The 18,800-nt window shown below is 33.4% G+C and overlaps 1 protein-coding gene across 2 annotated transcripts in view; it reads left to right on the top strand.

The window, feature by feature from the left end:
- Window positions 1-18,800, top strand: part of LOC106467263 (zinc finger protein rotund-like) — a 155,978-nt gene that overhangs the window by 126,920 nt on the left and 10,258 nt on the right. For both annotated transcript variants that reach the window (XM_013927591.2, XM_022395401.1), the window contains exons 5-6: window positions 5,808-5,992; window positions 18,038-18,170. In XM_013927591.2, the coding sequence (XP_013783045.1) occupies window positions 5,808-5,992; window positions 18,038-18,170 (318 nt within the window). The remainder of the gene's footprint in view (window positions 1-5,807; window positions 5,993-18,037; window positions 18,171-18,800) is intronic.

The following is an 18,800-nucleotide window of genomic DNA, read 5'->3' as shown; positions in this document are numbered from 1 at the left end:
ACCCTAGTAATAAAGTCACATCCAAAATGGCACCCTAGTAATAAAGTCACATCCATATTGGCACCCTAGTAATAAAGTCACATCCAAAATGGCACCCTAGTAATAAAGTCACATCCAAAATGGCACCGATGAGAGAAGTATATGGAGTAGGGAGCGGCAGAATATGTCGGAAAAATTGTTCATTGCTCTGAACGTGTAACCTGCTACATAGCCGACACCTATTTTTCCTCAACAACAAATCAAAGTGTTAAGAGTGCTAATGTTTGGGTGTAAATACGCGCTACAATTTTCAACAACAACAAAACGGCAATGTTTAAAAACACAGTTATGATCGCATTAATATCTTTAAAACAGTATTTCTGTTGATATCAGTCTGTTTGAAGTATTAGAGTATAGACCTTAACAACAGGATAGCGCCCGAATCTGTACTAGTTTTAACCTCAGAATGCTAGCGTAAAATTTCCAGTCATTAACACCAAGTGATTAGTGTCTCAGTATGTTCTTTAAAAAAAAATTAAAAAACTGACTAACTTTGGAAAGTTCCTTCAATTTCAGGAACAAAGATGAACTGAGAAATTATATAAATGACGGATATAAATCCTTCTTCCTTCAAATATGGCTTCCCGGATTTTACAAGGGAAGAGATGCTTGTCCATAAGCACCATATTATCCCAATAGAAAAACGTCTGTTAAAATAGCAATAATTATTTAAAAATTACTTTACAACAGTTAGACTACATTTTATTTTATTTAAGATAATTTCAAAGTGTTACAAGAGTACGTGTTTTCTAACTAACTTCATCCTTCTCCATTCATCTCTGAGTGGTTATGAAGAATCTAAAATATACATTGATTTGTTTGTTTGTAATTAAGCCCAAAGCTACACAATGTTCTGCTCATCACGGTTTTCAACGTTACAAGGCCGTAGACATACCGCTGAGCCACTGGGAACCCTTTTACACACTGATGTGGGATTTCGGTTCTAATTTAGCCAGATGTCCACTTTTTGGTGTTATAATCCAATTCAGCTAGATATCTTGGTAGTAAGAACTTGGTTCAGATTAATCTCTATTTTTCAGTGTGTTAATCTAATCCTGATTCAGCTTAGACACCCACCTTTTGGTATGGCAATCCAATCTTGGTTCAGCTAGATATCCATCTTTTTGGCTGGCAATCCAATCTTGGTTCAGCTAGACATCCATCTTTTCGGCTGGCAATCCAATTTTGGTTCAGCTAAACATCCATCTTTTCGGCTAGCAATCCAATCTAGGTTTAACCAGACACTCACCTTTCGGTGTGGAAGTCCAATTCTGAGTCAGCTAGACATCCATTCTTTTGGCGTGGTGGTCCAGTCCTGTTCTGGCCACACATACATTTTAATATATCCCAATGAAACCATAAGGAAATAAAAGGATGGCTTTACTCGTATCACGTGGCAGCCATTCGGAATTTTATAAACAGTGTTCTAGTAAATTGTTCTAAGTTTTGATTTCATTTTACTAAACCTACTTCTGTGCCAAAGTTTCTCGCTCTTCATATCAATCTGTATTTCAATGTGATAACCAAGAAAGGTGACACAGACATTATACACTCTTACAATGCTTTGGATATATATATAGTTGTAAAGGATTTCAGATGACCACAAAATTTCCATCCATTGATATAATTCTTTCTTTTGACATAAAAGGAAGTCCGTTATTCTAAAGTTCCATACCAGTTACACTAATAAATCCAACATAAGAGATGGGTTTATATATAAAATTGATTTAAAAAGTGTGTCTACTCAATTGGACAATAACTGAACCAGTTTTAAACCTTCAATCGCATGCTCCAGCCACAATAGCGGAACTTTTACATATATTTACTCAATTTCAGAACAGGAAATGATCCTGCACGTATTGTCATGGTCACAGCTGTACCTTGTATTGATATTTACGCTTTCGTTCCATAGTATCACGTATTGATTCCTGAGGGATATTACTCTGAATGAAGGAACTTATTTCAAAGTTTACTAAAGCATAAAAGAAATAGAAGAAGAATAGTCAACTATTCGAAAGCGCTATTTTAAGAAATAGGGTTTGATAGAGTCAATGTATTTCTCGGAAAAAAAGTCGATTTTTTTTACATATGTTTAAATATGAAAACAGCACTGTGTAAAGCCATTTGACTGGAAGTCTTTTATTGAGAAGAATAAGAATTTATATTATGCACGAGTGATCACCTTTTAGGTATATGTACAAGGCTAGTTTGTTTTAAATTTCGCGCAAAGCTACACAAGGGCTATATGCGCTAGCCGTCCCCAATTTAGCAGTGTAAGACTAGAGGGAAGGCAGCTAGTCAACTCTTGGGTTACTCTTTTACCAACGAATAGTGGGATTGACCGTCACGTTATAACGCCCCCACGGCTGAAAGGGTGAGCATGTTCGTTGTGACGGGGATTCGAACCTGCGACCTGCAGATTGCGAGTCGAGCACCCTAACCACCTGGCCATGCCGGGCTGGGATAGTTTGTAAATTAAGAGGTCTTACTAAGCAGTCTTTCAGAATATTTGTCTGTCTTACAATATACTTTTTATAAAAGTTACAGGTTATTAAGTGTATTAGTCAACTGTTTAACTTTAGGCTTCATGCTCTGTACTAATTATCAGTTGTAATTTATGACGTTTTCCAGAGCACAGATAAATACTTTATATTCAATAGAGTCAGACTGTTTGAAGAGAGAGAGAGGAAAAAAAAGACATCTGTATAGGAAGATGTTGATTGTCTTCCTACTACTTTCAGAACTTCCATCATATATCTTGTGTGATTAGAATTAGAAAGATTTTGGTTAGGGTGTAAAATGTAAAATTGCACTCCCCGATCATTAGGCTTAACTCCATATTCGCCGAATTCACATGCAAACCTCTCGATTTCCGTGTTTTTCACGTAATGTTTGGTTCGTTTCGTTAACCTGTGTGCGGAAATCCGTTTTTTATTTTATCGTTACCCTTCGTTTCGTTTTTGGCATTCCTTAAACCTTAATTTTCACGTTAATTCCTTCAATTACTGGCAGAGGACACTCGAGCACAAAGTGTAAAAAAAAAGGTATAACAATGTATATGCGATGGCTTTAGAAGCTTGAGGATTGCAAATTAATAGAGAAAACGAAGTAGAAAATAATTGGTACACAAGGGAAGTATTCCTTGTTACCGTTAACTGCGTAGTTTCAGAATGTAAAATCATCTTTCTTAGTACATACTATTCATTTTCAGAATTACGAACAATAAATTATTACTCCCATCAAAAAATAAAGATTTTCTTCTCTGTCCTAAATGTTAAAAACCCGCGAGCTTCTGGATCCCCTGGACCATAGATCCCCATTCCAAAATGGCTTCCTCCCACTCTCAAGACAAGTTCTCATGATTGGTGGGTTAGATGCGTTGTGGTTTAGAGGCCCAATACAAAAAAAAAAGGTCTATCAAAAGAGCTGTCTGCCACCTGTAGAACTGTGAACACGTGTGGTCTGAGTCTGCACAGGAAACATGCATGGGAAAACCATGCAATATAGTAACGTGACAATGTGTCCTCTGAGCCACGAGACTGGAATGTCACGCGACGATCCTTATACGGAGAGTCAACATAAGTCGTTTCGCTTGTCTACGTACGTGATTATTGTGGTGAAAGAAATTTTATGTTTACAGTCTCTCTCTCTCGTATTTTTTAACTTCACCCAAACCATTACTGTTATTAACGTATTTATGAAATCTTTTACAAACGAAAATACTAAAAAAAACACAATTATTTCACTGTTGCTCGACGTAACGCTGTTATATCATATTGTGAATTCTATTTATTCTTTAGTATTGTAATTCTCTTTTGTATTCTACTCTTCATGTGGAGTCTTTAGTTCATAAGTTACTCGCTTGATGGCACCACCAATCACTGACCTTTCACACAAAGTTAAATGTTTTCTGTCGGCGATTCACAAAAATTTATTTTCCAAATACTTTTAATTTATCAACTACCAAAATATGTAAATACCACTAGAGAGCGCCAGTACATCAACATGCCAAAATACATAAAGTGTTGTAGTTTCAAACGTATTTACGAATTTTTCTCTTAAATTCATTAGGTAATTAGAAGAAAATAGTTTATAAATGTCACACTAATGATAAATGATAGTGCAGTTTTTAGATGACAATTTTTATTAGAACTCGACTGAAATGATCTGAAAATGGAATATATTATACTGTGTGTGTGTAACAACTACTTACCACTAGAGGGCGTTAGAAAAACACATGAACCCAAAAATCAAATTTTCGTTACTCGTAGCAGGTGTGTTTGCTTGTTTGTCGTTCAGCGCAAAAATACACGATGAGCTAACTGTACTGTGCCTACCACGGGTATCGAAATCCGGTTTTTAGCGTTATAAGCCTTCAGACTTCAAGCTGAGTCACTAGGATACAACACGTTTGAAGACAAGATTTCAATAAATCATTTAAGGCCGAAGCTTTAACAAAATCAGCATTAAAAGCTCCAAAACACAAGTTTTTTTTTGTTTTTTTTATGTATACAAAAACTATATACATAGCTATATGTATTTTGCCGACCTAGGCAACATTTTAAAATACCATCACTATCATCATCGGTAAACATATATATATAACATCACACGAACATAACACAATATCAATTTGTAACAAGCTTTTCTAGGCCTATCTGTGTCTTTCTTCTAACTATTTAGATTTAGAAAAACTTGTTTTCTTTTTTCAGTTTAGTTTCTTCAATTAAGTAAACGTCTGTCCCTTAGTTAAGTTGATTATCTTAAAATATCTGAGCCTATGAACACGTTTCCAAGTCAGTAATGGAAAACAGAGGACCTGTATATACACAGTAATTGCATTGGAATATAAAGTTTCTGAGAGTTCAGTAATAACTTTCAATTTAGTTTTACTTACTTTGACCGATTGTAAGCATAACAGTTTCCAAATCTGCCAGGAAAATGAATACTTTTACTTTGATACATCTGATACGTGAACTTGATAAATTTCAATCAAAAGGTAATAACAGTAAAAAAAATGAATAAATTAGAGGCTCTTAGGTAGTTTTTATAAAGATTTTGGAAATCAGCTGTTTTATTTTCCAAGTAGTTTACATGTTCTTTCAAAATGTTTGAGCTTTTTTTAATCAAAGTGAGTTTACAAAGCTATTACTTCCCGGAAAGGGGACTGAAGGTCACTTGGAAGGGTCACCCATTTTAATGACTCACACCATAACACAGTAGTGTGTTGTCTGTCAGTCAGTCAGTCGACACTAAAATGATGTCACATAACAGATATTTAATGTTGAAATTTGTATTGTAGTGACGTCAGTAAAACGTGCGTCATGCCATGAATCACAAGAAGAATTATCCACTTTGCATGCTACAACACATTATGACATGGGAACTTAAAAAGCATGAAATAAAAATATTTGTTACTCTTAATTTTGTTTTTATTTACTCTTGAAACAGAACACTTTCAAGGACCCTGTTGAAATACATCTAGTTATGTATATATATTGAATGTTTTACATGTACTGTCAATGAAGCTGATGTGAACTCTAGGTTACACGTTGTACATTAAACATTTGTATTTGGACAGCTGAGGAGCTTATCAGATTTTGGTAACCATTTTTATTATTTTATAATAATGTCTTCAATAAAAAGAAAATTATTTCAGACTTCTTTTGATCTGACACATACTGCTGAAAGAATTTGTAACTTTTTGACTAATGATAAATTTGTAAGAGAAATTTTCATCTGTTCACTATTTTCTTTCAATTTTTTAGGAGAAAGGCCATACAAGTGCCACATCCCTGAGTGTGGCCGAGCTTTTATTCAACTTTCTAACTTACAACAGCATCTGAGAAACCACGACAACCAAGTGGAGCGACTGAAGAGTAGACCTTTTCACTGTGACATCTGCGGGAAAGGATTTGTTTCAGAAAGTAACTTAAGAGCCCATCACTCAAAGGTAAGTGTAGTGCTCACATACACCATACGTTGACTATTCTCAGGATTCACATTACAAACCTGACCCATCAACGTCTAATGTTAAGAAGTCGTATAGTTTCCATTAGTTTTGTGTGGTAAACAATAGAATTCAAACAGTAAGCAATTCCCTCATAATTTACTTTTCTTTGACTATTTTTTTAGGAAATATTTAATGCCTACACTGTTGAATAGTGATATGAATCACACTTAAAAGTCTGAGTTGGTCCAAAAAGCTGGAAGAACAACTTGTAATATGGAACATGTACATAAAATCTGAAGGTGGATGAACTAATGAAATACTGTTATATGATTTTTTGTATTTTTATACATTTCAACATCTTACTAATCACTGTTGCTGAATGAAAAGAAACAAAAAATAAACTTATGAAGATTGACATAGCAGTAAGTTATCAATAATTTTAAACCAGTCTTATGTTTTCTAATATAATTTATTAGAAGTTGGAAACCCCACCTCCAAACTTTTTTATTTCCAATTTTAAAGTTATTACAGTAGAAAAAAAATGACCAGGTGATTAGGGAACTCGACTTGTAATCTGAGGGTTGCAGGTTCAAATCCCCATCCCATCAAAAAATGCTCACTCTTTCAGCCATGGGGGCGTTAAAATGTGACAGTCAATCCCACTATTCATTGGTAAAAAAATTAGCCCAAGAGTTGGCGGTGGATGGTGATGACTAGCTGCCTTCCCTCTAGTCTTTCACTGCTAAATTAGGGATGGCTAGCACAGATAGCCCTCGTGCAGCTTTGTGCAAAAATTGAAAAACAAACAAACGAACAGAAAAAATGAAGTTTATAGAACTGTCTTTTCTGAATTCAAAAGAATTGAAAACACTGAAAATTGCAGCATTTCTTTTGTGAATTAAGTCGGCATCTTCATTTTGATTGTAGTCAAAATAGACCAGTAAAAACTGAAACAATATTAAAACAAACAGAAGTTCTAGTAAATTTACTGATGGGTGGTTTTTGTGAGTTAATAAAAAACGATTTTTTAACTTTACATCTGTTTACAGTAAACTGCTTTACTTAACCCTACAACTACGGGCTTTCACTAGCAAAATCTCTAACAGCATGCCCAATGCAACATTCACAACAGTCCTGACATTAAATTTTATATGTTATAGATTTAACCACAGATTTTAGTTTAGAAGGGAAAGTCAAATAAATTTCCAAGTTTGTACCTTGAAGGAAAACGAAACAACCTCAGTCGTAATACTAAAATTCTAAGAAGTTCCTTTTTAACCTTGTTTATAACCAGGAGCAGAGGTAGTGACACAGTAAATAGATCTCAAAACTTAGAAAAATTAGTAACTTTATGGCTTAAACACTTATCGACAACACAAGAAAGGTCAGTATACTTTTGAAAATGATGTATTTGGTACATCAAGACCAGTCGGGTAATTAACTTCATATTTTTTAGTATGTGCTTATAAAACTGTTAATTTTTATAACAGAGAAAAGATTGTTACATTCACTGAAAGCAATAGTTGTGTGTTTTTCACTTCGTTATGCAAACTTTCTATGGAATTACAATTACTTGATGGTGACCAGATGTTTATAAAATAGTTGTCTATAACTAAATATTTTATATTTCAAATCTCTCACAATTTTTAGCATTGCACAGCAGCTCATAGAATGGCTCCGAGTTTTATTTTTTTTTAAGTACAAATTTTTAGCTCATAGCTCCATCTCTTGACCAATTTGAGATCTAATTACACCTGCAGCTATTGAGGATTCCCTCGTTTCATCATATTACTACATCTACGTTCCAACTTTTAGATATTAGATATAGTAAACTTAAATACGACTTTTAAAAAAAGCACCCCTTAATATCCACAACATTTTGATGGACTAATATGAAATATTTTACTTCAGCAATTTTACTTTGTTTCAGAAGCAATATCTCCTTTCAGAATTTTCTATATGAAATTGTTTTGTCAGTACACCATATGTTAAACAGATTAAGTTGTTTTGGGGAAAAGTTCATTGCATAAAAAAAAATGTTGTCAACAAGTGGAGTAAAACAAAAGTTTTTGTAAATATTGATGAATTACACAAGTTTACAGAGAGAAAATAAAAAGAATTACTATAATGTGATACGTGAAAAGTACTTTGAATTTTCTATCACATGATAATCATAATTTTATCAGTGTTTGAAATAATGAACCCGTTGATCTAAAAGTAAAATTTTCACAAAAGTAGATAGAAATCCTAAGAATGTGTGAGGTTGATTTAGAACTTTAAAAATAGTAGCAGTAGTAGTAGTATGTGTGGTGCTGGGTTTCCAGACCTTGAGGTGAAAAACATTATCTATCGATAAACACTGCACGTAATTTTAAATTTTTTGTGTAGAGTATCTTGCACAAAATATTAGTTTAAAAAAACAACAGTTACTTACAATGTGAAGAGTGTCTCTGTTTCCTTCATTTTCCCACGCTTTAAAAAACCTTCCTTTTTCTTTGTCTTTTACATTCCGAGATGCAAGAACAACATCCGGTGTGGCAAACAGATTTAAAGTGCTGTAAGAAAGAAAAATGTTAAGTTTATAATTTAACCTTTATCCATTCTAAGTAACACTGTTGAATACTGCACCAAAATTAGTTAAGTATTTTTTGAGACATCACGGTTTACATAAAAACTTCCTCTATAGAAATCGCACTCAGACTGCAAAGAAAGAAAGAAAGAATGTTAGAGAGTGTACCAATGCTTTGTTTCAGCCATGTTGTCATATCGATCAGTAGAAAAGAACAGAAATGCATCAGAAAATACTGAGAAAACACCAAGGAAATGCTACAAGCACCAGAAATAACTGGAAGGCAATATGTAGCAGCTAAGCGTAGGGGTTCCAATGCACCAGTTAGAGAGTGTACCAATGCTTTGTTTCAGCCATGTTGTCATATCGATCAGTAGAAAAGAACAGAAATGCGTCAGAAAATACTGAGAAAACACCAAGGAAATGCTACAAGCACCAGAAATAACTGGAAGGCAATATGTAGCAGCTAAGTGTAGGGGTTCCAATGCACCAGTTAGAGAGTGTACCAATGCTTTGTTTCAGCCATGTTGTCATATCGATCAGTAGAAAAGAACAGAAGTGCGTCAGAAAATACTGAGAAAATACCAAGGAAATGCTACAAGCACCAGAAATAACTGGAAGGCAATATGTAGCAGCTAAGCGTAGGGGTTCCAATGCACCAGTTTCAGTAGATGGATTTCATTCATAAAAACAAAAACAAGTGATCGGAAGGGTCCAATAAACGTGTTTATTCCATGCAGAAACAGGTATTTTAAACTATTGTGCTATGCACTGGAGTAAGTATTAAAAAACTATTAGAACTTGACATTAAAAACAAAATGTTGTCTACGGAATCTGTTGCAAATGGTTTTAACACCAATTGGCCAACAGTTTCTACCCGTGCAAGCTTCAACACCCCCAATGTCTCCCCTTGAAGGGATTAGTAAAGAGAGATAATATATTATGGTAAGTAAGTATTGAATATTTCACAGTTGGTTAGACTTACTTTTTTTAGGTACATTGTGCTACTATATTAAGAGTAAAAAAAACATAAAAACCAACGTTTTTTGGGCACAACGAAAAGTAAAAATCTTTATCATTAGTTATTTTAGTGTTACCAAACACTAAAATCTTTACGAGTTAGAAGGCCAGCATTTTATGTAATGTTAAAAATGAAACACGGACATTAACTAGATCTATTAACTATTTATTAATAGTTTTAACTATTTTTAACTATTTATTAATAGTTTTAACTATTTTTAACTATTTATTAATAGTTTTAACTATTTTTAACTATTTATTCAACATTAAATACAACTTTTTGTTGCAGAAATCGACAAAAATAGATTTTTTTTTTCTGCTACATTTAACTACCCTAATTTATGACTATCGTACCGATTAAATGAACCAAACCTAATTTTTAATCAAATGTTTATAAAATATGCATTTGTGAGTCAATTACAAAGAAATATTAACTGTCATATAAATCTTACTTAAATTATATGGCCATATATCAAAGAATTTCCTTTCATCAAGGAAATATAGATATTTTTCTTATCCTTGTGTGCATACTTTTAATTATATTGGCTCACATATCATTCATAGTATATAAAAAAAAGGTTATTATAATATCAGTGTTAAAAAATTGTCAGCTTTGTCTGTAACCAAAGTTCATGACTACACAACATTTTATGATAGCAGTACAAGTTAGGATTTACTATTATGAATTTCATTATCACATTTTAAATTTTGCTCTGATTGGTTACAATTTTAGCAGGTTCCAGTTTTTTTTTTAAATGTACTAGTTAATTATATTTGTAAAACATCTAAAACCGAATGCCAAATTAAATAAAGCAACTTACAAAGTCCATATGATTACATTGTCAACTCAAAGGTATTGTAATGGATCATTCAATACGTAATGAAAATATAATTATCTCATTAAAAAGAAATGTTTTTTTTTATTCTAAAATAAGAATGTTCTTACTTTTCTATACTAATTTAACATGATCTGACAATATTATATAAATCCATTTATAGCATTGTTAAATTTCTGTTGTAGTTTGCCAAACACAAAGTTATCAGTAGTAACATCATTAAGGTAGATCCCAGAAATCTTTGAACTGATGTCAAAGACAATTCACATTGAACTTCACAATCCATTTCATCGTCAAAAGATTCTTCACATCAAGCCCTCAGTTAATAAATTTAAGTTTAATCTACTTACAGTACAATTAACTGTATGTTAGGCTGACAAAACAAGTGTGTAATAAAAGTACAGTAAAATATGATAAATGTTTGAAATGTAAATCAAAGTCATTATATTGTTCAAATGATATTGTACTCAAAACAATTAAGCTAGCAGTTATTAGAATGAATTTTTAGCTTCCTTAAGAAGCTATGACCATTCTTGTCAGTCAGTTATATAGAAACATATATTGTTTGTTTATTAACGTTTGCAGCATTTATTTTTTTTTATAAATGATGATAAACTTTATACTCATCCAACGTTATCTTTTAATAAATCGGTTATTTTTTATCATCTATGGATTCCAACACCTGATGATGACAGAAAATACACAGTGTACGAGTCAAACGTACTGGAGTTGTTTATTGCAATTCCAATAAGTGTTGCCCCAACTTTAGAAATGGTAAAATTAATTTATGGCACCTTGATTAAAGTTGAACTAGACTTTAATGTTTTTAAATTAAATATATCATTGCATAACCAGCCCTTTATCAGATGAAAATCTGATGATGTCAGGTGTAATTTTGTACTTTTGATAATCTAATCCCAGCAAGATGTCAAAATTAAACGAGGTTTTCAAAGTTGCTTCCATCTCTAACAGTCACCATCAGAAAGTCTGTAAAATAAAAACCCACCAGTATTTTGAAGAAAGTGTATTATGTGGACTACCAGTTCCTTTGGGAAGAGGTCACATTCCAGGGCATTCGGCCAAATATGGAACTTACAGCATAATAGATTTAAACATTTGGTACGTGGTTGATATTAAAGCAGTTCCTGGTAATGTGGTAGTGCATCGAGATTAAAAATAAATAAAATGTTTCGCACTAACAAAAATGGTAAAGTAATGCATCTTATTTTATCTAGGCAACTAAGACCTTGCTCTTTAAAATTCAGATGTACAGAATTAAACGGCACCCATAAAGAAAACTTTCCCCCTCGTTTTGAACATACAACTTATTTCATATAGAACTTAACACAAATCTACAAACTAAAAATTTGTATTCAACCCTGATAAACCTGTCACTAAAGGTCAGTTGTTGTTTTTTTATTTCTATGGGAAACATTTAACTCTGGATATTTATTGATATAATTACCTGTAATTCAACAAGATTATCAAGGAAAATCATTTTACTATTTAAACCTAGCATAGTAAAATGTTTCCCATTACACTTCAGAATTTGAAAATATGGTGTTTTGCAAAGATGACTTTACATAGCTAAACCTTCTTTTGTCCGTCACATTTTAGGGTTAAAGAAAAACTAACAGCCTTTGTCTAGGGAAAAGGTGTGTGCGTCATTCAATGATGGATAAGAAGTGCAACAAACCATCTGCATTTGTTTTTTCAAAGTTTTAAATAGGAGGCATATATTCTTGGTTAATTAAAAGTACCTGTACTTAGAGTTAGTCACAAATATTCTTTAGCTTTTTTAAATATTTTAATGCAAGTCTCTGCTAGGTGTTAATATTCTCTCATTTTTTAAAATATTTCAATTAAGAAAAGCAAAAATAACAACAAATCATGTTTGTGTGGTTAAACTCAGAAATGATAAATTCAAGTCTAAAAAAAATCAGTTTTGTTTTTGCAGGTTACGAGTAGGAATTACTTGAATAAACTATAAATTTATCTTTTATAAATAATATGAGCAGAAAACCATGATTGCAACCAATGCTGCCTCCACTGTGTAGCCAGTTTGGCAGGGCATCTTAAAGTGGATGCAAGAAAAAAAAAGGAAACAGCCAGGTTTATGTGTGTTAAAAACCAAGATAGTCTTCCTTGTGATAAGAAAGGTCTTATGTACTTCTTTGCTAATATAATCCCAGCAAACCATCCATACCCATTGTATATTTTATGCCTGATATTTAAATCTGTTCAAACTTTTAAATTTAATATTGTAAAAAAATAAAGTTCTGTTGAAATGCATCTAGATACTTATACTAGGCTGCGAAGCAATCTCCAATCATGTGACCTCTTTGTTCCATATTGTATATGTATCTATGCTTCTCTGTAAACTACTTGTATCCGAGGATGACATAACCTGTTGAAATGTCGTACATATATAATAAAGTTTCCTTCATTACTCAGTCAAGCTGTCTCCAAATTTTTATTTTGAGTTTTGTTATTGTGTGAGGAGTGATTGTAATAATGGCAAATATACAGAGGTTAAAGTACATTATACTAAAATGATTTTGAAGCCACATCAAGTCATGCTCAATCTGATGACCATGTATATTGACAACAGCCCTGCAATGTGATTTCCATTGTGAAGGGCACTGTTGTAGGGCTGTCATATGTTCAGAGTACATCCCCCCCTTTTCATGCAGGTTTCCATTCCATCTAGTGTACAAGGATGACAGTTTCCCAGCACTTATTTCAATGGTCCAATCTCACAGAAATCCATAAACTTTGCATTTGGTGACTTGACCAGTATTTCTTCACATGGAATAGCACATTCCCTAGCTGTTTGAGGTATGCGTTGGTTGAATCGATATGACATAGGAGTAACTTGTGTATGTGACTTGTATCACTTTTCCAGAAGGAGATCCTTTTTGATTATTTTGCATACTGTTTTCTGGAACAAAAGGACAGATTTTAAAAGATGATGAATTTTGCTTATCAAGCTGGAGTGTGACTTGTTGCAAGTCTCTTTTTTGAATGTTCCCAGTGTCTCAAGTTGATCCATATTCTTGTATTTTTCAATTCCATTAAGTATAAGGGATATCCAATCTTTAAAATTCTAAATCCCCAAACTGAACACATCTTTATGATATTAATATACAAATATCTTGCATTAGAAAGGACCATTACATACCTTTCTCAAAAGCAATCAATTTTCATTAGCATCACACAAACTGTGAAATGCTAAGCAATGTCAAAATACAGTGATAACACATGTCGTTCGACCACAAATTTATATCAGCTGTGGTCGCCATGACTTATCAGTCAATTTTAATATAATATTCTCAACCTTGTATAACATGCTAATTTGCTTTCTCTCCATCACCTCTGTATTACTTATTATAGTTATCATAGCTGTCCATAGTACACAAGTGCCCAAACACATTCTATTGTTACGTCTCTGTACATTTGTTTGTTAATTCTTCTACGATACAAGTCCTTTCTTTATAAAACTTGTTTATTCTTCCTCAATACAACTTTGTAATGTACTTAATTTTCACAGTTACACACACTATAGTTCACAACAATTCACTCACTTTCTATCGCGCTTAGACTTAATTGTCCGTCCCCGCCAACTATAGTTCTGATCTCTGTGTCTGCTATCCTCAGTTCCCGCCGACCGTAATCGCTGTCTTTCTTTCTCTCTGCCTGCTTCGTCTCTGCCCCATCTCTGTCTCCACTACTGCTTCGACTTCGTCTCCGCTACGTCTCTGTCTTTGTCTCCACTATTGCTTCGACTCCGTCTCCGCTACGTCTCTGTCTTTGTCTCCACTATTGCTTCGACTCCGTCTCCGCTACGTCTCTGTCTTTGTCTCCACTATTGCCTCGACTCCGTCTGTCTCTCTCACTGTCTAGCGCACTTATATATGATAATACTGCCTGTTCTAGAAACTTCTAAGACTCTCAACACGTGCTACCAGCGTCAGTTGACGCAACGCTGTTGCAACACACTAGCAAATCTTCTAGAATACTCGTCACGTGACCCACCACTGTCGTAACACTATTTAATCCCAGATGATGTGTAATGCTTCACAGTTTGAATTTTTTGCACCACGTTGCACTTTCTTTGTCTGTTCCCATAGAAGAACAATGAAAAAACACAATCAATATTAAATTGTTCTTTTATAATAACTTGTGTACTGGTTAGCCAGGTAAAAAGGCAGCATTTTGTAACACAATGCTTTCATGTGTAATAATACTTCAGATCTGTCCAATATGCAAGGTAGACTTCTTGGAAGTGTGTAGAATTAATAAACATTGGTTTACATGTTAAAATATTTAGCAGTAGAATAGTAAACGTTGTCTTTGTGCTGTTTACTATAATTTAAAATATATACACCCAAATAGCAGATGTTGATCAAGTAATTCTGAACACTTCTCGTCATTTTGTCGTAATAATGTTTATTAAGTTATTGAAAATACATACCTCTTTCAAATTTGATATGCATTTTAGAGAAATTGAGAGAGAGAGATTGAGTGCGAGTGTGTGTGACAGAAGCATACAATTAAGTCAGAATGGTTTATAATTATACTGGCCATAATTTAGATTTTTAGCTTTCTAATGTTAAAGTATAAGTGAAATAAAACAAAAACATTTATCACTTGTTATCATTGTAGTACTTGCTCTGAACTGTCCTACACTTGAATTTAGACTATGTGACGATCATTTAAAGCTTAATTCTAAGTCAATAATTCATTGTTACTTGATGAATCTGTTTATATTTCCATGGCTGATTTTTAACTCATGTAAACTGTGTTGGTACACACTATGTCGTCAAATAGTTTTTCTTTGTTTGCACCTGGAGTGATGGACTTTAGTTTTTAAAAGTCGGTAAAAAACAGAACTTTCAGGCAATACCTCTGAAACAGCTTTAATAATTAATATTGAATTATATTGAGTATCTATTTGATTTTGAACAGTAAAATATACATTTTGAGAGAAATAAAATTATCCGTATAGTACTTTATGCATAGAACTGTCATTCTTGAGTATAATTCATCATTCCACCACACAAGTGGTATGGCCTGTTTTAACAGCGAAACTCATTAATATTCATTAGAGCTCCCTGTCTAATTTTCACACAAACTTCAGTTCCTACTTGGATATATATTTTTATTAATCTTTCAAGGATTTTCTGATAAACCACAATGGTTTAGTTTTATGTACATAAAAGATTACTTTTCTGTAATCACAGCAAGATCCATAATCCATAAGTTTAAACTGAAACCAAAGATGAGTTAATCCATTTCCTCTCTTTGAGAAAATTTGACAGCTTCTATTATTCCTTTGATAGTAATAAAGTTTTCTATCTTAAGGTATTTTTTCTTTTTTTTTATTAATGCTATATATGTAAAACCTTGTCATAAGGAATGACAACTATTATTAAAAAATGAAACAAGGAACATAAACTTAATTTCTTTTGTTCCCATTATTATCCAAAAGAAGTAATATTTAAAAATGTTCCTTACAACCATGTTGTATTTTTGTTAAGTTATACAATAATCCATTCTAAAAACAAGTCCAGCTTGATGACAGTACCAGTTACCTGTTACAAGCACTTCTGATAATCTATACACATAAGAGTTAATTTGGTATCTGTGTGAAGAGACTGGTATGGCCTGGTGGTTAGGACATTCAAATCCCATCACCAAACATGCTCGCCCTTTCAACCATGGGGGCATTATAATGTGACATTCAATCCCAATATCTGATTAAAGCAGGCCTTGACAAATATTTTTCAGATCTAGCAGCCAGATGTGCCTAACCTAACTTCACTACTGTTTGTACCGGGAAATGGGGGCTACACTAGTGCCTCGTTTATCCGCATTTTTTTTTCTTTTCCCATATTTTCTCAAAAATAATTGTGCCATTACAATTCTAGACAATAATGTACATGTTTCAGTGAAATTAATTTTGGTTGCAAAAGTTCAGGTGTTGCACGATATCCAGGGTTTTCATGTACAGGATCTAGTGTGTGTTCAAATCGTAAGTTGGCCAGTTCAAGCCTAGCTTTGCTTCTTTTATTTTCAGCTGTTAAGACAGTAATAACAAATACTTGTAGCTGGGTAACTTTTGATTAGTGATTGAAAATATAGTATACAAAAACACACAGAATACACATTAGGATTTCATCAAGATTTCACTCAACTTCATTTGTTGTCCACCGTTTTATGCTGCACAGAGGGCATCCTTTAACCACAGATGCATGTTCAGCTTGTGTTAGGATGTTGCCCAGTTACACATTGTCCACTTCCCTACAGATAATTGGTATCTTCAGTCTGTTTTAACAAAGGCTTTTTCTAATAATTCCCAAGCATAGATTTGTGCTAATTCTTGACTTATTTTTCACAGGAATTGATAGCAAATGCACTTCCATGTCTATAGCAGAAAAAGTGCCAAAATTTAGGAGCTATTTACACCTACGTTAGCAATTAAATTCAACTTAAACAGGAACAGGCAATCAAAAGAGGAAGTATCATAGGAGAAAAAGTGGAATTGGACTCATGTAACTCACAATATTCAGAGAAATCATGCAGAACTGACTGACTGACTGACCAACACTTGACTTTTATGATTGATATTGTGGTGACTTTTATAATTTTTCAGGATAATGCGATTAAACGACAGTAAAAAGATTATAATTTAAAACAAAGAACTTGAATATATCGAAAAATTTTATTTAGATTAAACAATGGACTAACTAGTGAGATATATTAGTACCTTGATTATATGTTGTTTCTGTTATCCATGATTATTGCCTATCCCAGACCAGCACGGATAATCGAAGCACCAGTGTAAATTTATTTACTTTCACAGCAACGAGTGCATGCTAACGATCATATGATATCAACAACCACTTGATAGTATTGCCTAAACTAACTGCCTTTGGTCCCATCTAAACACATGTACTGGATTGGTTGAATTTAGAGAAAGAAGAAAAATGAAATGGCACGAAATTAGTAACATGTTGTGCAATCACAGCACTTCATTCCTGAATCCACCATTAAAATCCTAAAAACAAAGTTTGATTTAGGACTCAAAGAATGCAAAAATATTTCTGGACTTCCAAGAGTCCACAACTGTTCTACGCACAAATAAAATGGGAGAAAATACTAGGCTCCACCTTAACATTTTTAGTCACCATGGCAACCTGGCATCCGGATTTGTCGAGACTTGGATTATAGTAACTCAAGAATTGATGGTGGGTGGCATTGACTAGCTACCTTCTTTCTAGTTTAACTCTTCTAAATTAGGGAAAGCTAGCAAACACACAATCTGAAGTCTCAAAAAACAAAAAAAAGAGCATTTTCAGTCATAATCTCAAGTTTTTGAGTTACAGGTTTCAGATTAGGAAACCATATCTACTAATTATGTGTCTTAAGTTTATGTAGATTTTTTTAGACCTGTTTAAAAACATAAAAGGTATTTAAACAAAAATGTGGTACTGAATTGAATATAGAAGGAAAAACTAACTTTGTTTATTGAGAAAAAAAGCGGGTAGTTAAAGTTTAGTATTAGGTAGGTCTTTGAAAATGGTGTTTTGAATCTCATTCAGAGTTATTATCCCCTAGCAACACGCATCTTTACTCGGAGGATCAAGCTCTCAGTCATGTCCTGTTTGTCACAAAATCTGCATGAATGGAGAGGCCCTCATGGACCACATGCGTGTCACTCACAAAGACCCGAATGCTTCAGGAATACCAAGTAAGAAAAAAATCAGAGCAGGTTCTGTATAATAAAACAACCTAAACTATGCTGCTTCAAAAGTACCAGGTAATATGTCTCACACCCATTTTCTATAAAAACCACATCAATTTCCTACTCTCTTCTGTTGAAATCTTCAAACTTCATAACACCAGTCTGAGGTAGTCTCTTGTAGCCTACTTCTCGATAGTACACAAATCATCCCCTGCTTAGGAGGCCATCATATTCTTTAGGGCCCATTAAAATCCCTTCAGTTCCTCCAAGTAGCACAGTTCACTCAAGTTAATCAACAACTATACCACTTTATTAACAACAAATATCTTGTATTACTACAGCTATTCAGCCATGAACTGATTCAACTTTCTTTATACCACTTGCAATCGATCTCCACTCCACTTCAAATTATATCAATCAACACATCTCACGCAGTAAATAGACATTCTTGTTCAGGAACTACCTCAAGTAACTCAGAACTCCCCCTTCTCACACAGTAAACAGACATTCTTGTTCAGGAACTACCTCAAGTAACTCAGAATTCCCCCTTTTTATACAGTAAACATTCTTGTTCAGGAACTAACTCATGTAACTCGGAATTCCCCCTTTTTATACAGTAAACATTCTTGTTCAGGA

The sequence above is a fragment of the Limulus polyphemus genome, unplaced genomic scaffold (assembly GCF_000517525.1).
Source record: "Limulus polyphemus unplaced genomic scaffold, Limulus_polyphemus-2.1.2 Scaffold2548, whole genome shotgun sequence".
In the NCBI taxonomy this organism is placed as follows: Eukaryota; Metazoa; Arthropoda; class Merostomata; order Xiphosura; family Limulidae; genus Limulus; species Limulus polyphemus.
Note: the sequence above shows the minus strand (reverse complement) of the source record. Positions and strands in the feature narration are given on the sequence as shown.